Consider the following 22,976-nt stretch of genomic DNA (forward strand, 5'->3'; position numbering starts at 1 on the left):
ACATAGATTTCAATAACTTCCCAAACTGGAAGGACTTTTAGGTGAAACAACATACAGGTGAAAGGAAGGACTTGTAGCTGAAACGACATACTTGTGACTTTTAGGTGAAACAACATACTTGTGAAAAAGAGTAGTGAACCAAAATGGGGAGCAGTCTCCAGCCCAATGTGAAAGACATTTCCTTTGGCAAAGACAAATTTGATTCTACTCAGTCAAAATACTTCCTCTTACAAAACTGTATGTAGCATTAATATTACAGAGTCTAATTTAAATGACATCCATTCAGCTGGCAAAATGATAATAACTGCACAGAAAGTCAGACTTGCTTTGCAGGCTTTCAGAGAAGATTGCAGTTTTATCCTCCATAGCTTTGCAATTCTAAAAAGAAGCATTGATGTCATAAACAGGTTCAGAAAATCTTCTTTGGAATAGTGCTGTGAGCATTTGTTGCCAAATTTAGGTTGTGTATCCTTTTGTTTTAGCCGTAATTAGTGGTATGCACTCGTCTATTAGCATTCAGTTTGTATTCATTCACAGAAATTAATTAAAGGACTTTTCTGTAATTAAATTAAGTTGCATTACTACTACTACTCCAGAAATGAGTATCAGGATGTTCTCACTTTTTCCCTGATTGGCATATTCCTTAATATAGATGTGCATACATACAGAAATGGCAGGACAAAACAAATGATTGTACTGCTTCTCAGGAGAGCATATATTCTATAAATGGCTTGTATAAGATGTCTCTAAGTTTGTTGAATTTTTGTGATGATTTGTTTAAAACCAAGTAAGAAACTGGAAGAAAGTGGTAAACTGGAAGAACCTTCCTAAATATATAGACTATTCTACTGGTCTATTTGCTGTAAACAAATTTCATATAAATTCAGGTATTGTGCCAGTGCATTAAGCTGGTTTCAGCAGCATTTCTTAACTCAGTGTGCAGCGTTGCATGAACACAGCTGTGCTCCTCCCAGTCCCACAATGGTTTCTGTGCTGCCAGCACAAATATCTCTTTACCATACTCCTCCACTTTCCCAACTGCAAGGGTAGCACAGCAAGCTCATCTGGCTCCTTTCCTGCTCTCTACACATTGTCCAAGGCAACCATAGGTGATGATATCGGAAACTGAAAGTCCTATATAAAAATAATTTATAGTCTTAACTAATACAGTCATATTTTAAAAAAAATGTGGACATACTCTCCATGGTACTCACTGAAGCTCCTTTGAAGTCTCTCTCCTATATAGAGGGAGGGACAAGTACTATCGCAGTGTAATTCTTCCCATTCTAAGAGAGATGTCCAGAAAGTGTAATGAATTGCTCTTTGGAGATGTCTTTCTCTCTCATAATTACAGAGGAAGCCTTGAAGGTTAGCTTAGTTTTTGGTGACTAAAGTTAGGTGAGAGGAAAGCCACCCATGAGTACATTTTGAACCTCTCCAGGCTCACAAATTCAGGTTGCTTATAGTATTACAAGTAGAATCATGACCCTAAGTGATAAAATACAGCTAAAGAAGATGGGAAAATATAGAAGAAGATGAGAGGAAAAGGTGCAGATTATTAGTGACAAAAAAAGAGAAAAAATACAGAAATTAAAATACAGTGCCATATCTGTACTTAAACCTAAAATTTTAGGTGGCTTCACACTGAAGGGTAAGCTGTGTTTTAAATGAGTTAAATATGTCACAGTCAGAGGCACATCTCTAGTTTCACTCACTGCCTTTAAAGAAAACTCAGGGATTTCAAAATGCAAATATTTGAAGTTGGCTTTCCCAGGTGTATTAATGTGCAACTGATCAGTAGCTAAGGATTTGACTCTAACCGGAAACAATGACCATTCTGGCATATCTATGCATCAGAAAGAAAAGCTAGTCTTTCCAGAACTCAGAAAGAGATGTAAACCCAAGAATAATTTTAAGATTATGATATTGTGGAATAAATTTATTCTAGTCACTGGACTGTAAGTCTAAGAAGAATCCAAGTCAAAATTGGTCTATCAAAGAATTGCAGGCTACTCATCCAAAAGGAATTGTACATGCAACTGTGAAATTACAGATTATAATTAGAAAAATAATCTTTTCCAGCTTGTTACAATTTCGATAAAATTTTTGCATAAAAACACTTTTCTTTGTGTTGGAGGAGGTCATAAAAAGTTAATAGGGAAAGACAGCCTACTGCCTGCCTACCACCAACAGATTTGCAGCCATTGACAAAATAATTATCTGGGAAATACTAATGCTCTTGTCAACTTACTCCTGCTTCAGACAGGTTTCAGTCTAAATAGGGAGTAATACATTTCAAAGGTCTTCCATTATCCATACCAGAGAAGACTTACCACAAACATTAAGGCTTTCACTGAAATCATACCTATGACTTGATAATGGCTCAAGGAGCATTAGGAAGTATGAATGCCTAATTCAACTTGAATAAATCAGATTTTTAAGGACTTCGGCAAAGACTTTTTAGTGCTACAGAAACCTATGTAAGGGTTTGCTTTATAAAATAAGATGTAAGATCTAGATTAGATTGAGTTATCATGTTAGTACATAGTTGCTTTCAGTGATACAGGAGCAAACATGATAAAAGTCGCTGTTACGAAGACTTAAAAATCTTAAATAGGAAGAGTGACAAAGGACTGGTAAAATAAAGGTCTTTTTGAGTAAATAATGTGTCAAAAATGAGTATCTATGGGAAAGTGATAGATATTTACTTTCGTCTGAAGCATAGTTCCCTGAACTAACACATTCTTCTACTCCCTTGGACATTAACTTATTTTATGCCTTTGCCACAGACTTGAATACCTTCTAACAACAAATGGAGACAAAGTGGTGACGTAGTGGGGGAAAGCTATGTTATCGCTCACTGCACTATATCTATTATGTGAAAGAAGAGAGAGCTTCAGTTTCCCAAGCTAGTTACTAAGCACTTTCTATAAAACATTAAATTTACTGAAGGTTTCTATTATTAGTACCTCCCTGTATTTCTAAAGGCTCCTAAGCATTGCTTTTTAATGCCCTAAAATGAAGTATAAAGATAAAGCTTATCAAGGGATTTAGTTGCCACTTTGGACAATGCTAAGTTGAGTGTTCAGACACCACTAACGCTTTCCAGCCCTCACGCAACTGCAGCCCAGTATGTCCAAGCTTGTGGTGCTCACATGCCAGGTCGCTCAAGCTCTGACCCTGCCAAGGTTCTCAGAGTGCGAACTCGCTTGCAAGAGGCAGCAGTCTCACCCTGCAGAGAGCACCAATATGTTTTATGAGAACATGCTTGACAAAGCAGACATCACAATCATAAAAAAGAAAAAAAAAAGAAAAAAAGAAAAAAAAAAGGTGGGAAGCAAGACTTTCTAAAACTGCAGTAAAATAAATTCTATCTTGGGAGACAGACAATCCCACTTCATTTGATCTATCGAGAGTATTAGATTTGAGACTGTCTGCCTCCCAGGAGGTTCCCATTAACCAGAATGTACTTGTTATTTGGCAAGACAACTTTTTCATTTTCCCCACTTGGAACTGTTCAGTTTGCTTTTAAATATTTATTCAGCCAAATAGCAAGCAATTGACTCCACAGACCAATGTTAGTCCACTCTTCTGTGAAGAAAGGGGGTCAGGTTTAAGTTCCGCCTCCATTAGCTATTTAATCAATTATCCAAATTGGCAAAGTTTCAAGAGGAGAAAGTCACTCACTTCATCCCAAAATAACCATTCAGTCAGTAGTCAGGGCACATTTCTGACCTGAAAGTGCCTGCAAGTGATTTTTTTTCTCCAAGTCAGAAGTGTGGGTATGATGTTTTTAAAAGGTCATCCACCTAAATGGTAAGTGCTCTAATTACTGGATATTTGGGCATCAATTAGCAGCATGTTCTAATTATTTTGGAGAAAAGGCAGGTCTAGCTTATATGCTTACTTTCAGGGGACAGTAGACATTTCCCCAGTGCTGAAAGTAGATAGAATCATAGAAGCATTTGGGTTGGAAAAGACCTTTAAGATCATCAGGTCCAACCATTAACCTAGCACTACCAAGGCCACCACTAAGCCATGTCCCTAAGTACAACATCTACCTGTCTTTTAAATACCTCCAGGGATGAGGACTCAACCACTTCCCTGGGCAGCCTGTTCCAGTGCCTGATTACCCAGGTGCCTTTAAAGTGTAGGTTGTATGTGTATTACTGTCCCACTATATTTCCTCCTTCTGCTTGCTGATTTCTCTGAATCCCACTCTTACTCATCTAACTTCCATGCTTTGCACGGGAAGCCTAACTCAGGGTAGAGAACAAGTCTTTATAAACAAAGTATCTGTCAGTTAGACATTGCAATGCTTGACAGTTGCATCCAAAAAGAAGTTGGGGTAGTACAAGGCAGAGCAATTAATTACTTTACTTTTGGTGTCTTGTCCCCATATTAGATGAAGCATCCATGTTTAAGTGTTTATGAGCTGGACACCATCCCCCAGGAAGGTAAGAAGTACAGACTGGGTAGAGGGCAACCTGCGCACAGAGCAGAGAGCTATGTAAAGTCATGACACTAAACAGGCAGCTTGATACAGAGGGGAATGCTAATCGCAAAGTCTGTTTTAAATTTCACCCAGCCTGAAGTTAAGCACCCTACTTAGGATTTGAAGGATGTGCATCTATCTGTCCAGGCTTCAGATTTTGTTAGCAAAGTAGACATAATTTATTTTTTCTTTGTAGAAACTGGAGGGAAGACAAAAGGAAATGGAATAGAGCTTTTCTTTTAACATAAAAAGAAGAGAGATGCGCTGGTGCTCCCCTAATAACACTGTGATTAGATTTGCTGTCCAAAATATTGGCAGTCTGCATTCAGTTCTGCTGATGCCCTGCTCTGGCTGTGGCACTGCAACCTGCTACTCCCAGAGACTGTTCTGAGATAAAACACTGGCCATACCTGTAGGAACCATGTCACTACATGGTCAGAATGAGGGAATTAAATATTTATTTGCCCACAGAGAAGAGGTGAATGACTCTTCAGCCTAGTACCTGACAGGGCTGCGCAAGGAATGAGTACCCGGTTGCAGTACTTAGTCCATGTGTGGCACAATGAAAGATTTACACAGTCCTTGAACTTGTTCAGTCTTCAGAAGACTTAAGGTTCTTCTGTGGACATACACAAATAAAAATTTTAAGACTAAAAACTGTTAGGAATGGGCAACTCCAGAGCAAAGTGGTGGTGGAATTTGCTGTTCAGAGCCTAGGAGAATGCACTGCCATATGACTGGGAGAAGTAGTGTGAGTGTGCAATGAATCCCAATTACCATACATTGGTTTGGGTTGCAAAGCACTCTTGGTGTGCACAGACTAGATTTCTCTTGAAGCAAAGTAAATGGGAAGCTCTGCTTACAGTCTGTACCCAATGTAGTATAACCTGCAGTGGGGACAAAAGGATCTAAACTAACTGGTCCTTTGAACAGCCTCAGACTACATGCACTGTAGTAACATTTGGTCCAAGACACCAGATTAAATCTAGTCCATGGAAAAACACATCGATCACATACCTTAAATATAAGGACCTCAGCACCAGCTGCTTTGATCTACTAGTCTGCTCCTATTGTGCTGAATTAATTGCTAATACAGACAAATACATCCAAGTCACATTTCTGCTGCCTAAAACCCTTAGTGTATTTAGCTGTAAGTCTCTGTGTGGATTTTGCCCTCAATCATCATGGATAATTGTTTCTGAAAACTTCAAATTCCCTCCTTTTTTCCTCGGATAAATGAAATAACTTTTCAATAATTCAGTAAGAACTGACAATTTAGGAAATGATGCAAAGTTGGAAATTAAGAACTGAAATAAAACAAATCTGAGGAATAAAAGAAACAAAGGCAGGAAGAAAATGTCACAGAACTTAAGGAAAGATCAGTAATGACTAAGAGGGAACAGACTAGAAAGAAAAACAGCTGGTAATGAAGCCGGAGGAAAATACTATTTTGAAACAATACTTTGCAAAAAGCTTAAAAAAATATATACCAGTAGACAGCATAGTTTACTATCTAGACTGATCAGTGACTGTTCTCTCAAGTCTATACCAGCCTTTTCTCATTGCTGCTGAAATAGCCTGTTATTATCACATATTACCTTCCCTTCATGGCATCAAAAGCTTTCTCCATATTTTGGGGAAAATCTGTGCTAAAACAATTTTGTACTGTAGGAGGCGGCATGGCTGGAGATGGGGACTGGGAACCTAGTGCCTTGGCTTCCATATCTAGCTGTGCATCTCTGATCTTCAGAGAGGCATAATTCTGGAGTAATTTTTTCTACTTACCTGAAAACTACAGATAATCCATAACCATTATACAGCATTAAGCACTGACAAAAATGGGGCACAAACATCAAAATGACTTATTCTATAACAACCCAGTGAAAGGAACAAATATTATCTGCATAGTAATGCAAGCAAAAAGAATTACAAATTAGGACAATCCAACAAAATTCAGGAAAAGAGATAAATTCATAAATACACCACAGGAAATTGCTGTATTAGGGGGAAAAAAAAAAAAAAAGAAAAAAGCTGAATTTCAGGGAGGAGGATTTTAACCAGGTAGGGTGCCTGAGTAGCTCAGCTACTATTGTGGACCAGGAGGAATAGCAGTATATATGTATGTATGTGTGTATATATGTATGTATATTCCTATAGAAGTGTGTCTATATATACTTTAAAAATTATACGGTTAAGACACAGTGATTCTGTTCAGCAGATTAGGCTGTTGCCTTTATATACCTTAACACAGAAAGCCGCAGGTATCCAACGGGAATCATATTCTTTCCTGTAGATCTAGAGCTGCATGAATTTTTTTCAGAGGAGAATGAAAGAAAATCTGACATTTTTACATTAAAACATCTCCTGGAATTGTGCAAATTTCAAGAAAAAATTGTTTTGAAAAAGTGAAAAAGATGTATCTTTCATTTCTATTCTGAAATATCTTTCCAGTGCAGTGTTTTTTTCATCATACAAAATAATAAATGATTTTGGTTTTATCATAATCAATCTTCTACATTTATCTACAGCTAGATTGTCCTACAAGCAGAATTACTGACTGAAAAACATAACTTCTTAATCTGTAGAAACATTCAATTTATGTTTTTGTTCTTTTCAGAATAGAAAACTGGCAAAACTGTAAAATTTCCCATAAACAAAATTACATTTTCATATGACTGAGTGCTTCATTACTAACTACACAACAGACTCATAACATTTATTTTTCCCTGTGTATCTTAGGTGTTAAGGAAAACAGAATTTGTTCCTCAGCGATGAACAGTGTGCGTAATATGGTCGCAAAATCATTATTTGAGAAAGTGAGTTCTCTCCACAGCTAGTCTGTTTTGCCTCATAACAAGATTGAGAGGAATGTGGTGATGTGAAAGCTAATTAAATTTAGGCCTATTTGAAAGTGTCAAGATGATGTGGGATGAAGCAACCTATTTTAATAACAGGTAGTCTCCCAGCTTCAAGTTGTACTTCTAAGACTGGCATTTGTCTCCACATTTTTTGTAATCATATCTTATAAATGTGAAAAAATGGTGACTGCTGGTATCTTCTTTGGTTACCCACTGCTGTAGTTCACAGGTTTTGGTCAACTACTTCTTTCCTTTTACTGAATTGAGTTGACTCATTCATACTGTAGATTATACATACATGCACATATCAACCATTTTCCTATTTATTTAATTGATTGCATAAATTTACATTGCTCCCAGGCTTATGCTGCATATTATCAACTGGGTAAAAATTCTCAGCCCCATGTTTGATAGCAATGTTGCTGTGTTTCGCCGCAACGTGCAATCAGTTTGGAATTCCTTCCCACTGACTTTGGTACCGCTTGTCATGCAAGGCTTAAACTTCTCTTGTCTGGAAAGACCTAAAAACCAGATGTAATTATTGTTGTTAATGTTTTTGTTTGTCATGATTCCTTTAGCAATACGAATGCTCTCAACTGCTTGCACTTGCCTGCCCTAGGTACCTGTGGAAAGAAGACTCTTCATCTCAATGAGGCCTTAAGGAAACACAGTTTATCTAGCTATGGGAAGGAGGGAAGAAAGTGCAGGAAGGCAGGTATAGAGCATCTGGGCTCAGTGAGGTCAAGTCATGGGGAATTTTGGCTGTGTCCCCCAGGAAACTTTGCTGGGGAGGCAGCTGGTCATTGCTTTGCTCCCCATGCATGCTGCAGAGCAAGGCTGGCTGGTAAGCAGCTGTAGTGGAGGCATGGAGACTGTTTGGGAAGTGAAGTTTAATTCCTTCCCTGATCTCCTCACCTGCAACTCTAGTATCAGTGCTAATATTTAATATAGGACATCAGTTGTCTCTTAGTGTAGGTGGTTGAGGTGAATGTTGTTTGGGGTAAGCATTCTCACTTAAAATTCTCCTAATTATTGCAAGTTCTAGAATTAGCAAGTTTGCTACGCTCTGAAATGGCATTAGTTGGATATTATTGCATTTTCTTTCTCCATTCAGCTAAACAGTGTTGCTTAAAAACTCTTTTTTAAGTCTGGTGGTTGCAAGAAACTAATTAGCATTTGTGTCAGACCAGGCTTACTTCGTTATACTTAAACACTGGCCTTTAAACTATGGGTATTTAGAACTGCTGAATAACAGTCTTAAGCACTTAGTTTGTGAAAATCTTGTATTGCCAGCTTAAATAAATAGTAAAATTGGTGTAGGCTAGGTTGATAGCCTTGGCTGTTTAACTCATAAATTTTATTCCAAACATAAGAATACAGGCAATAATAATAACTGGCTTGCTTTCTAAATGTAGTTCGATGTCCTCCCATTCCATTTAAATGCAATATTCAGCAATAGTGACCATAAAATATTCCTCATTTCAAATTCTTAATTTCAAAAGTTTATGATTTTCCATTTTTCAAATTACATTAGGGATCTTCTACTATTGACCAATACTAATGCCACTTCTAATTTCAAAGCATTAATTATTTCTGTTGAAAAATAATTTTGATGGAGGATTTCAAGTCAAGTTCTGCCCTCTCCCTCTTAGCCAAGACTTCCACTGCTTTGCCAAAGAGTAGTGAGGACTCAATTCTGACAAAGTCAGAGTACTTGTCACATGAGTAACTTGGTGTACACAATCAGCCAATTTATTGGAATACACGTACTCCTAAAGCTCTGCATCTACATAAATTATTTCAGGATTGATGCCTTCATTCAGCATAACCTTAATTTTAAGGAAGGTCTGTCTTTTTCTGTAGTTTAAGCCACTGAAGAAACTTCACTGAAATCCTATTCTGTCAGAATATGCAGTTCCACTGAAATCACAATGCTTCACAAAATGGAACTAATTTTGCTGAAGTCTTGGTTTGAAAGAAAAACCTCAAAAAAAGAAATGTTCAAATTGTTTCTGATACGTTGGGACGTGTATTACAATATTTTACATTTCAGTCTATCCAAAACAATTTGGGGATTAAAGTTTGTTGAGGATGTACAAATTTGTGTCTTTCATTTCAAAAGGAGACATTTGTAATTTCAAAAACCTCTGAAATATCACCCTGGTAAGTAGAGAAAGCTGGTTTTGTTGCTTCATGAGCCTGCTTCAGCCTGTCGTGTCTGGCATGGTCTACTTGCCACCTGCATCCATCTGTCCTTGGTTAGTAATCTGCTCTGGGTACTGCTGTTGGTACCTGACTTCCTAAGATGTGGTGACTCACCCGAAGAAAGTCTTTGAATATACAGGGAGTTAATGCTGCTTAATTATTTAGAAGCTACTTAAAAATATTTTGAACTCCCACCCAGTTTCTCCACCTGGGGTGAGAAAATGGGTGAAAAAAAGCTGCAGGAGGAACTGTGAGGAAATGTAAAGACAAAAATATAAACAAGACGCTTAGTGATTACTTTATTGTAAATATAGACAGATTTCATTCCAAGTGGTTTAAATGTCCAACTTGAATTGTAGTTCAAATCAGTAAGAAAGACACCATGTATTAGGTGACTCTATTTAATCTTGGACTAGATTTATACTTTTTAGTTATTTTCTTAAAGAATGTTTAAGCATCACTCACTCTTAACCGTTAAAGTATACTAATCAACAGTCAAATATAAGCATTATATAAAATTTGATACCATTTCTTGCTAATCACAAAGTAGTCTAACATTAATCATCATTTGTCGTGTTAAAATGCCCAAATTAAAAATCTGAACAAATGACAGATGTAGCTAGATGCTTTGGGATGGAAGTTGATATATAAAGTGCAGAAAATATTTTCTAGAATTGTTTTATTAGGTAAATAAAATAATAACAAAGGTGTTAGGTAAATACAAAATGTAAAAAATACATTCCATATTTTAAAAAACCCACACTCATTTCCTAAATGAAAAAAAAAATTAAAGGAAGTATATGTGTTACGTCATCATGTCCTTCAAAGTTTAGACCTTATAGATCTCTGCCTCTCACCTCTATTCTAACACTGGAATGGGAAAACAGGCTTTCCTGCGGTTTCAGTTCTAATACACTTTCTCAGTTTGAAACTGCTGTAATTGCTGTCCTGGATAAACTAAAAGGAAGAAGACATCTGCAGAAAAGATAAGAGACCTTTGAACAGCTGGATTATCACTTAAACAGTCATTTTCAGTGTTCAGTTGGCAGCTTCCCTTAGTTCAGTAGCTTTACTTACATAGTAGGTTTAGGTTGTAGTATAAAACAATTACAATAGTTTTAAGTTTTGGGTTTTTTTTGTTTCAAAAGGGTAGTAGGTTTAATTTATACAAAATAAGCCATAATACATAAAAATCAATTATAAATAATAGATTTGTATTTGTATTTTCATTTGTTTTCTGACTTTTTCTGCTGCTGCGGGGGAAAAACAACACCCCAAACATTAGTATTGGATTGTTTTAATTTAGGCAAGTATGGGAGTGCATGGTTAAATCATTGTCTACTGTCAGATCAAAAATTTAGCATTATGTGGTAATGAAATATGAACAAGGATGAGGCTCTTTGCTCATGGATTATATATGTACTCCAGAACCAAATATCTGACAACATGGAATTAACAGTCTCTCTACAAAATAAAAAAAAAAAAATGTGTGAAAGTTTTTCTTAAAACAAAATAAAAATATTTGTGTGTTATTAATTCATTTCTCTCTGCTCCAGTTTGTGAAACACAAATACGTCTTTCCAGTAAGATATCCTTGAAGGACTAAATATCTCAGGGGACTGGTAATCACATTTTTGGAGCCTTTCACCTCTAGTTCACTGATTCAAATACAGCCAACATGCAGTAGTGATGGAAAATCATTGTGCTTTGAAAGCTGGTTTGTGGCTTGTGTGAAATGAACTGGTTATTTCACTCTATTTCTTAGAGGATCTTGAAAACGCACTCGGCACTTTCGAAAGCACTGGTGCTGAGAATATTGAGCTCCTCGCAGGATCCAGCCAGATCCCCACAGAGCCACAACTGGGGCTGGTTCTTTTGAGAATGGCAGAGGCCGAGGCTAACAAATAAAATCCCATTCCAGGCAAATTTCCTCACTATGTTGACCACTTGGAGCAAAGAGGTCCTTAGCCACCTTGGAAGGTCTTGGTGGGCAAACGTTTTTTCCATGTTGAGTTCCCAGCCAAGCTGGGCTGAAATGGCAGCTCAGTGTGGGGTCACCACATAGTACTGCTGCTTTCTATGCTCCACAGATGCTGGGTATAAAAGGAGTTTCATTTTCCATTTCTGCTAATCTGGTACTTTTCATTAGCATTAAATATACTTAGTTTAGGACGAAAAACAGCAGAAAGACACCACAGAAATAACTATGTTTTTTGAGGTGCGAAAGTGCATTAAGTCTCTTCTTTTACATAGAGGTACATACCTAGTTAGGAACAGTTAATAAATTGTCCTTTGTCAAGATCATACCTACCATATTCTAGGAAACCTATTTTCTCATTAGCTACAAATTATCTCAGTTCTATGTTTCCCAGCGAAGGCTTTAAATTGTCTCCTATATGATTTCATTTCCTTTACGTTAGGGACTTTTCTTCACAAGAGGTATATCTCTTTTTAAGAAAATATACACATCATCTTTTTCTGAACATTTAATAAGTTGTATTAGGAGCTTCCCCAGAGGAAAGAAAGAAAAGCCTATCTTCATTAACCACTAAATATAAAGTAGGGAAATTAAAACATTTGGATGTCATGTCAGCTATATACATTGTCTTCTATGATGTCACATTTGATTTTCTTTTTCTATGACTTTGACAGCATCATATTAAAAATTTGATTGCACAATGACAGTACAGGCTTTGAATTATTCAGCTTATGAGTGCACTCTTACAGGAAGACTATTTTGTATTTCTTGCCATTTCTGAAAAACTGACATTTAAAAAAAATTAAAAGGATGGGGAAAATGATTGCTAATAACTAATTAATAACTCAAACTTGGCAAAGGTAACCTCATTTTAATAGAATATCACACAAATTAAAACCAGATTAAATATAACATACAATGTATTTCAAAAGTCACTTGAAACATAATTCTCAGGATGATATTTTGGCCTCAGTGAAATCGATGGCAAGACTCCAATTCAGTTTCGGTGGAGCCAGGACTTCCCCCTAACTGGAGAAAACCCATACATTTCCAATCTGGTTTTAGCAACTATCTGTCAGAATTCTTGTGGTACTTAATTAAATTATCTTTGCCCATCCCTTCTCTTAGAACACACTCCAGCTATTAATGCTTACTGAAGTCAGTCGGGTTTTTACATTCGACTCCCGTAAGGGAGTCAGACCCTTAAAGTTGAAATCTCTTGGGTAATTTTTGCACTTGTCTTTCAGGGTTTATATTGTGTATTTTCCTATCATGCCTGGGTTCTGCCAGCTTTCTTTTTTGTTCCATTTTACCTCTGTCTAATGTTAAATAAGTCCAATCTGTTGGTTCATTGGTATCAAGTAACTTCAGCTGTAACCCTTTTGAGAGTGACCAAATTTGTCTTTTCTTCATTACAATTTAAGGTTATTTTTAAATCACAAAGGATATTTTTAAATGACTAAAGTTGGAAACATCTGCTCTCCAGCTTGATTAAATTCAGCTAGTCCTTTCATATCATAACCATAAAAAAAAAAATGCCATTTTAAAAAACATGCTATTCCCACCACCTAAAATGAAATTTTAGTGGTATCAGATATGAAAATATCACTCAAAGTCAACTGCTTTTTCCAGTAAACATGACTATTATTTAACTAGTTGGGCCCAATAAAACTGCCCATAGCTATACATACGTTATTCTTTCTCACAAGAATTACTTCAGCTGAGCTGTCTGGGCAGGTAAGAACTATAGGCTTGAATACAGCTCGGAAGGGTAAAGTGTGGAATATTCCATACGAGACATGAAATAAATCCTTCCAGCTATGGCAATGGAGAAAAATACAAATGATTTTTTCATGTCCTGGTTCCTCAAAAAGGTTTAGCAAAGATGTCTTTGATTCTGCTCACAGCAGTGCCTGGGGAGAATCTCATACTGATTTAGCTGGGATCAGAATCATGACCACAGTTATACCAAGAAATGTGCTTGTATTTCCTCAGAAATATCTGAGGTTTATTCAAGAGTTTAGTTCGTCGTTAAAAATATAAATGTTGCTGTTCTTCATCTCTCTTCTAACATCTCTATTTTGCTGTTCTTCACCTCTCTTCTAACATCTCTCTATTCCAATTTGAAGATGACAAGAGTGCCTGTTTTCATTATAAGCGATGAGAATTAGTTACGGATTACTTACACTACATTGTTTTAGTTCACCTATTTAACCTGAATCTAGTCTGTTTCAACACGTGAATCATCCCGGAACTGCACTTTTTCATTCTTGAATGAACAGTTACACGCTCGTGTTGCTGTCCTACTGATAAGCAAAACTTATTTCAAAATGTACAGTTAGAAACAAGATATCACAATTCAATAACGTTTCATCCTGCAATATCAATATCAGTCTGCAAATATTCTGCCGGAAATAAAAATGCAGGAGCTTCCAGGACAAAATCCTTCTGTCCTTATCATTTACTGCTCAACCTTCACTCAGGCAAAGTCCAGTTGAAGACAACAAATTGTACCTATACAAGTGCAGAGTAAAAACTGCAAAATAATATAGCCCTCTACCAATGTCGTGTTTTTAACATTCATCCTCATCAAAGGCTTCATGGTTTAAACACTGTTTCCAAAAAACACTACTGACTAAACTGAAATCAGAATCAGAACGTTTCCCTTACAACTATTTGTGGTTTGACTGAGAACAGGCTGACCATTACAGGTGACAGAATAACTTATTTCCATAATAACCTTTAAATCTTATTGTTTCAGACTGCCACCAGCCATGGCAGTTAAGATGTGATGAAACATTTCTGATGAGTCTCACACAGATTCTGCTCTGTGTTGCAAGAAAAAAACTCATCACCCTTTTGTACAGAAAAACTGAATCTACAGAATTACAAGCTTTCCCTTCCCACAACTGTTGTGCATTACTTGTATGTAGAACCACTTGAATCCCTTTACCCAGTGTAATGCAGGACTAAGAAGTCCTCTGTAAGTGAGAAAGAATACTAGGAAAAAGTATAAGTGAAACACATGAAAAAAAACCAATGCAAACCCAAGCAAAAACTCCAACAAAATTTAACAAAAACCAGGAATTGTAGAAAAAAAGAAGCCGTTTCCCCCCAGACTCCTTCAGTCTTAAGTGTTATCACAGCACCAGCTTCTGGAGAAGGGAGTGAAGATTTAGTGTGAATCTTACATTCGTACTTGTTGGCTATTTGGCAAAAAGGCAAGAGGTTGCTCTTTTTTTTCTTTTTTTCTTTTTTTTTTTTAAAGGCAATTTCCAGGTCTTTAACATGACTCTGAGCCAGAGATGCTAAATAAAAGAAGGGAGAAGCGCTGCTGCCATAACAACCCTTCGACAGGGAACTATTGGGATACAGAGAGTTACTACACTACCTACAACCAACCGTGTGCATCATGACACATAAAAACCAGAAAACGCTTTTCAGCCACAGCATCCCATCATTTGCACTCTCGGCTCTGGGCAGCGAAAGCAAAACAAGCACAGACTTCTTCTCCCCCACGCACCCCCAAGCTTTATTTAATTAATTATTTACTGAGGGGGAAGGGGGAGCGTCAGAAAAGTCCATCTGAACGCTGAGTCCTGCACGAAGCCTCCCCCCCGTCCCCCGCGGGAAGGGCCGCGCTCCGCTGCAGCCGGCGGCCCCGGGAGGGGCACCGGGACCAGGACCGGGACGGGGACCGGGACCCTCCCCCGCCTCCCGGGTGGAGACTCCGGGGAAGTAGCCAACTCTGCTGAGCCTGGTCCACCCCACCTTCACATGGTCCCTTGCAAAAGTTAAGGCGCTGCCCCCTCCCCCGAGCCGCCCCGGGCGGGGGGGCGCTGCGGAGGGCGAGGGGTCAAGGGGCTCCTGGCCCCGGTTGGGGAGCGGGGCTCTCGGGGTGTCTGTGCGTGTGCCAGACCCGCGTGGGAATGGGCAGCGGTGCCCGGGAGGGGCAGCAGGGCGGGAGCCCCTTCCCCCGCAGCCCCCGCGGAGCCCCGGGGACCCCCCTGCTGCCCCGCGGACCTTCCGCCCCCGCGGGGAGGGCGCAAGCCCGGGCCGGGATCCTCCGTTCCCCCGGGGGCGGGGGCAGGCGTGAGCGCAGTGCCTCCCCCCGAGACCGCCCCCCCTCCCTCGGCCCTCATCCCCGGGGCCGCTCGGGATGGGAGGCGGGGGGGATGCACGGCAGGTGCTTTTTGGGGTGTGGGGGCAGGGCCCGGCGACTCACCCGTCCGAGGCGGGGGCTGCGGGTAGCGCGGCGGCGGCGCTGCCCCCGGGGCGCGGGGGGCGGCGGGGCAGGAGCAGCAGCGGGCGCGGGAGCAGGGGGGAGCGGCGGGGCCCGGGCTGCTCCTGGGCGCGCTCTCGCTGCCCATCCCCGGCGCTGCCGCCGCCGCCGCCGCCGGAGGAGGATGCGAGGGAGAGTCAGCCCCGGGCGCGGGCACGCGCGGCGGCGGGGGGGGGGGGGCGGGGAGCGGAGCGGGGGCGCGCAGCGGAGGGGGAGCAGCTGGGAAGCGCGGGCGCTCGCTCCTGCAGCCCTCCGTCCCTCGGCCCTTCATCCCTTCGTCCCTCGTTTTCTCATTCTTCCATCCTTTCTCCGTCCATCCCTCATCCCTCCATCGCGCGTCCTCCCATCCCTGCGTCCTTCACCCCTCCATCTTTCCATCCGTCTATCGCTCACCCCTCCATCCCTCCACCCGTTATCCATCCATCCCGCCATCCCTCCAGCCCTCCGCTCCCCCGGCCGCGGAGCCGCGGTCCTCCCCGCCGTCCCCCCCCGCCCTCCGCCGCAGGGCGGCCCCGAACCCCCCCGGGGCCGCGGCGGGCGCGCAGGCAGCGCCGGTGGGCGCGGGAGCGCTGCTGCCCCGCCGGCGCGTCCCCGCGGCGTCCCCCCCCCCCGCCCGGGAAGGGCGACTTGCTCCTCTGAAGGGCAGGAGGTCCCCAGCCCCCCTTCCTCGCTCCCCTGAACCCCGAGGGGAAAAGTGCTGATAGCGCTTGCCTATCCTGCTCTTCCCTTTTTTCTTTCTTTTCCCCCACCCGGCAGGAGAAAACAAAACCGTGCTGTGGTATGGAAAAAAGGCGGTAAACAAGAGGAAAACAGAGCGAGTACGATAATCATTCACTGTATGAGAAATAAGCCATACACGGGAGTAGTTCCTAAAAGCAGTCTTTCAAGCCTGTTCCTGAAACCTAAAGGACTTTCCGGATGTTTATTTAGGATCAAGAGCAATTATTTTAACATTAAAAATAAAAGAAACAACAGCTCAAAGTGCATTGTGTAAACAGGAGACCTGTAAATCAAGTATGTCAAATAAACAAGTACACCAAAAGCTGGCTATCAACTCTTTATCCTTGCTCTGAACTCTCCCTGCATTATATAATGTTGATAAACTGCTGCGAGTACGTTTGGGGAAAAGATAGAGCGATGATGAGAACATAGCACTATTTATTAGAGCACATTAGTAGCCTTACCTGCCAAGTAGTTGTTTCAGAGGTTCATCTGTGTGTTTCTCATCAGTCCTCCAAGTAAACAATTTACGAGATGCTGAATGCAGATATATGATTCCCTGGTGTCAGGGTCTCTGTCCTAGGCGTTTCTGAATGGCTTGTGGATTATTAACTTACTATGCTCTTCTGCGCTGCCTTGTACCAAGAGCTGTGCAGGTATCAACAGCTCCCACTTGTGAAGCCAGGCAAGAGAGAGATTGGGTAGATTTCCACGTAGCTCCACATTTCAAACTGCTGATTTGCTGTAAGGGCTACAGCCACTTAGAGAATTGGTCTGGTCTTCTAACAGGTTTATTCCAAAAGAGAGGCCTGACCCAAAGTTCACTAAAGGCAATACAAATATTTCTATAACCGTAGTGGGAATTGGTTGAAACCACTGTGAGCTCACCGATGGCATGCAGGTATTTCTGAGTGCCACTATTCTTCAAAGCTAGTAAGAACTCCCTGGGGAAAAGAAAAATTACTAAGATGTGCATCTTTTTTCATAAAACTGTTGAGAGAAGGTTAAGGACCTGCTTCTGTTCCCCTGCAGCTATTGGCTAAAATAGGTACTAAAAGACAGGTTACAGCCCCTGGCTAGAGGATGTCCTCTGGTATCTGCAGGCTCAACCAAGTCCTGCAACCACCAAATACAGTAGGCAAGGGAAGGGAAAGAGGGGACATTGTAAAATTATTAGCTCCAATTTTGGACATCTGTAAAGCCAGCAGGAGCAGGACTTAGTATTTCATTTTGAGCCATTCCTGCTCACAAGGAAATTCTCAACAAATTAATCTTTCAGTGTTTTTGTCTTCTCTGGTCTCAGTCCTGGGATTAGATCTGAGCTCCTCCTTAACTTGCAGATTTCTGTTATTTCCCCTGTACTGGTTTTTCCCCCCTCCATCCCTCTTCTGCCTTCTCCAGCAAGGGCTCTAGGCTATTAAGAGAGATGGAAGTAGCCAGGGAAGGGAAACTGGGCAGTGGAAAGATTTGGACTCTGCATAGATAATGACATCTTTGAGCAAGAACTTACCTAGCCTGAGTGGCACAGAAATTAGGTTATATTTTTAAATATAGTTAATACAGGGGTTTTGTATACTTAATATAGTTTTTAATACAGTTAATTTTTTTTTTGCTCTTCTCTTGCTCTGTATTTGCTGATGAACAGCTCCAGCGGGGACAACTGAGCCCAGTGTAGTGGTAGCCTGGTAGTTAGAGTGATTCCTGAGAAGCGGAGACTGAGGGTAAACATTTTTTTTGTCTGAGATTCAGAATAGGAAATGAACCGCTGAGGTCCTGTCTGTTCTCAGATGAATGACTTTAGCTCTCTCCTAGCTTTGACTACAAATTTCGTCTGCATCAAAGCACATACATATGTGCCCACAGAAAAATTTTCCTTCACAAAAATAATTTTTCTTGAAATTTGTCAGTTCTTCAGGAAATTACAGGGCTTGCTTCAGATTCTTGCAGATTATTGCATGCTTTTTATGTATATGTACAAAGATTTCTGTTTATGTACAAGGATTTATCAAGATTTTCTGCTTTTAAATTATATCAGCATTTTGTTTATGAAGAATACAAACATTAACACTTAACTTAATACACATTAACACTTAACTTAATACACATTAACTGGTGTATTCTTCAATATGAGGTTACATCTCTTCTATAAAACCTTTGTGCGAGACCAGTAAACATTTTTTTCTCATTGGAGAGAAAATGTAAGCCTTTTGCGATTATACCATTGCTTACAGAAACTGCCTTTGCAAAAGCTGGCTGCTGAGCTTGCTACCTTAGACTGGAAATATGTGTATGTTGTTTTCTGAAGATTCCAAAATATTTTCAGAGAGCACAGTTTGATAAAAGGTTTCATTCACATAATGGAAAATGTGGATATTAATAGACATTTTAAAAGTAAAAAAATGTAGATAGAGACTGATATTGGGATATTGTAAAGGTCAAAAGAAACAGAACAAAATTACAAAAAGAAACCAAAATACAACAATCCTCTCTGTAAACAGATCCCCAACCCCAAAAGTAGATATTTATCAAAATCATGAAAAAAAAGATGAAGATTTTTTTGCCTGACATGGTCTGAACATTTATGTCAGGCATACTTTTAAAGTAAGAACATTTAAGTGCTTACTAAAACCTGACATGCAGTACCGAAATGTGTGCAGTGCTACTGATGCAGTTTCTGTAAAGTTAGTCCCACCAGTGTTTGCAGGGGCAGGGCTTCTGTTTTCACCTGCATTCATTTTAGAGGACCCAGAACCCGTGCTCGTGGGAGTCCTGTGTGCATTTTCCTATTTCTAATTGATTGTTGGCTTGGGGGTTAACTGTATCATTTAAAAATCTATCATCCTTTGGCTTACTGTTCTTGATGTTCGTTAGTTATGGCTTGCCTTAAACTTGGCCCTGATTCTATAGCTGGATTGACTAATGCCAGTACCTGATGCTGTGCAATCAGCCTTAATGACCTTGATGAGCGCAGTGGCCCGTTGCAGTTTGCAGAGTTGTGGGATGAGGAGTAGTATCCTAGATCCGGACAGCAACTGTGTTGTACAGTGAGACCTCAGCACAGGCTAAAGCTTTGGATAAGATTAAGATAGAAAATAGCATAAAATGCTACTAATATTTGAATCTGAGAAAGAATCGTATGTTCTCAGTTTTTACTTTCTATGGCAGGTTGAACACATTTAACTCTGATATCTGAGTGGTTTAAGTCTCCATTCTTAGGCCCATTTATAGCACCTGCTAATGCCTTTATTTTAGAGAAAATGAAATCAAACACTTATTAAAATATCTTCTATGTGGAAATGTAGCTAGTGGGCTTTATTATAGCTTTAATTTATTCACAGTATATTTTATTTGCTCAATATGTTTTATCAAGAAAAAAGAAGATTAAGTGAGATTAAGTAATCTATGGTAAACTAGGGTGGGTTTGGTTTTGTTTTTTTTTTTTTGTGTGTGTGTGTGTTTACATGTGCATAGTGCCATTTTTATTGAGTAAGGCTCTTTGCTAAAGAGCAGTTTCACGTTATACAGGACGATCAGATTTAAAATTTAAAATTAAATGCTTTTGCACTGTGGCTCATAGGACTGATCCTGAAAAAGTGTTTTGCTTTAACAGGCCAGGATACAGCAAGGTGTTCACTCAGGAATCCAAACTGGTCTGGAGTACCACTATTTGTAAGAGAGACTTGCTTTGCTACATCCAAGACTCAATCTCCACTGAGCACAAAGGACAGCTGTGAAAAGTACAACTTATCTAGTTAAGACTTTCTGTCACTAATTTCTTAACAAATTTGATCATCTTCTCATACCAAACACAAAGAACTGTACAGGTAAGCTGATATCAGCTGGTGAAAAAAGAAACAAAGTGTGAGAGGAGAAATGAAATACAGTTACCCCTTTTCCATTACAGGAACAATTTAGAAGGAAGATATCATCAGAAACCAAACATGTGGGCACTGGTATAACTTTCTTCCTATTTTAATCAAATGTAAAAGGGACAAATAATTGAACTAGGGGACTTCAGTATACTTACAGATTCTCATAATATGCAGTAAATCTTTACAGTTCTACTCTCCAAGGAGATTCTTGAGTAAATAATAATGACTTTGGCCTCTTGGATAAATGAAGATGGATGTACTGAGAAAAATCTAATTATGGATTTCTCCTGCCTTGACTCCTATCTATCTTGTGCGCCAGTATTATATCGTTGATACTTCATATATATTCCAGCAGTGGTGTACTAAAATGAAACTTAATGCAGGAAAAAAGGAGCATAAACACATCAACGGATTTGTTTCTTTAATAATTCAATATTAAATCTGGTGATTTTGGAAAGAAAGAATGTACTAATTTCTTTGAACATTGGCTAATGCTACCAAGTCAATACAGCTACGCTGCAAACCCTATTCTGTGTATCATCAACAGAATTGTTCACTAATGGCCGTGTCTTCACCAGCAATGGTTTAAAGGCATTCCTGTAGTAGTGCACCATAGCAGCATTTCCTAGTAAGGATGCAGCTTAACTTGTGAAAGCTATATATTGCATACTTTATCTGATTACTCCTGAGTTAAGCTAAATAGCTAAATGAGTTAAATGGCTAAAAGCTCTGGGGTTTTTGGTTTTGTTTTTGGTTTTTTTTTAAATGCAAGTGGGCTTATAACAGGAACTTCTGGAAGACATTTTCATGTCAGTGGCTCACAAAGCTATGCCCGCAGAAGTCAACAACGCAGGCATAGCTTAGTTTCAGATTGATACAGATGGCAGAATATTGGAAATGTTATTGGGTGCATTACTGGAAGAAAATACCTGAGGTCCCAGCTTGTCTGGCAATTTTTACTGCTAACACTGAGGGGAATAGAAATACACCCTTTTCATGTTAGAGGCCAGTCTGGTTGTGCAGAGCCTACAGTTAGAAGAATGAACATGTTTTCTATTTGAAACATGGTTCTGTATATATGAGATCGAACTAACGGAGACAAGCAAAGCATTAAACTCCATAGTAACCCTTTTTACAGTGTCCTTTCAGGGACATATTAAGCTTTGAAAGTCTTTTCACCCACGTGAGAGTTAATCCTCTGTTCTCTCTGAGTGTTTTTCTTCAGTATCCATTACAACTGTTAATGATTAATTATAGATCTGTGTCTACTTTTTGAGCTTCTCATTAACATTCCTGATTTCATTCTTTTGTCTGGAAGGACCATAAGCTGTCTGGAGTCACAAACCGTCTTTTTGTTCTCACATTTTACAGTATGTAGGACAACAGAGTCATGATCCACTAGTATGGTTCCAGATAACAGCTAGTAATAATGATCATGTATCGGCTCCAAATCGTGTATTCACATAGGCTAGACAGCTGAGAGATGTGAAAAGCCTCAGACTCCTTTGATGTTAGAAAAAATACGCAACAGAGTAGGAAGTTTGTGTATGCAGACAAGCCAAAGTTAGTAGTCCACAGAGGGATTTGAGAAGCTCCTTTTGTGCTGACTGCAGGAGATGAGGTGAAAAAAGCCACTCGGTGCTTTGGAAATTCCCACCTCAAGTATGTATACAGTCAAAGGTTTTCTTTCTAGTTAATGGTAAGTTAATGTTCAAATCTTCTTTTTCAAATTTGCAGAGCAAGTAGGAAAATATTTTGAATTGTTTATGCTGGTTGAAGTTAAATACATAAAATCATTCATATACTTTATGAGTCATTAGAGAAACAATAGTCACAAAACTCACTTGTATCTAACAGATTGAAACTTCTAAGAAAGTACATTTGGAAAAGTTTCAGCTTTTTGGTGAGGGCATAAGATTGAAGAACAAGTAGGATAGTGATTACAATTGTTGCTATGAAGTTCCACTTGAGCAAAATCCATACAGTAATTAACATATTTTGAGTACAAACAAACTCCAGAACTCCATTGGTGCATTCAGAACATGATTAATCACACTGGATGTCAATATTCATAAAGTCCAGTTTAATTCACTCTTCTGAGAAAACACTTTGCAGAAACCAAGCAGCTAGTACTAAATCCAAAACCAAAAGATTAATCGGAATATTCCAGATTATAGTCAGAAAGGCAGTATTAAAATATATTACTATTTTAATCTGAGGCATGAGTCATGGTATTGACTAGTGCTATAAATTGGTTTAAGATTATTTGTTAGAAATGAGATTTTAAATATTTTAAAATTAAAAAGTATTAATTTGAGTAATTACTGTTGTGGCTGTGATGGTCTAGGGACATAAGAAAGACAAGGTCTGTGGACAGAGGAAACATCTCTTTCAAAGCTAGCTGATGGATTTGGAAAAGAAGCAGTACTCCCACCCCACCTCCAGTTTATTACCTCCCCTTTATTTGAATAATATTGAATATATAAATACTGTGTCTGATGAACCTGGGTCATGTGACTGCAACATGACTCTTTGCAGCATGAATAATAAGTGGCAAGATTAGGTC

General features: G+C 39.5%; 1 protein-coding gene across 1 annotated transcript in view; it reads right to left on the reverse strand.

Moving 5' to 3' along the window:
- Positions 1–15,906, reverse strand: part of FUT9 (fucosyltransferase 9) — a gene marked incomplete at both ends in the record, with an annotated part of 105,124 nt that extends 89,218 nt beyond the window's left edge. The window contains one exon of the mRNA XM_082305455.1: positions 15,762–15,906. Within this exon, the coding sequence (XP_082161581.1) occupies positions 15,762–15,906 (145 nt within the window). The remainder of the gene's footprint in view (positions 1–15,761) is intronic.
- Positions 15,907–22,976: the final 7,070 nt, after the last annotated feature.

This window comes from Platalea leucorodia, assembly GCF_965183815.1.
Source record: "Platalea leucorodia genome assembly, chromosome: 3".
NCBI lineage: Eukaryota > Metazoa > Chordata > Aves > Pelecaniformes > Threskiornithidae > Platalea > Platalea leucorodia.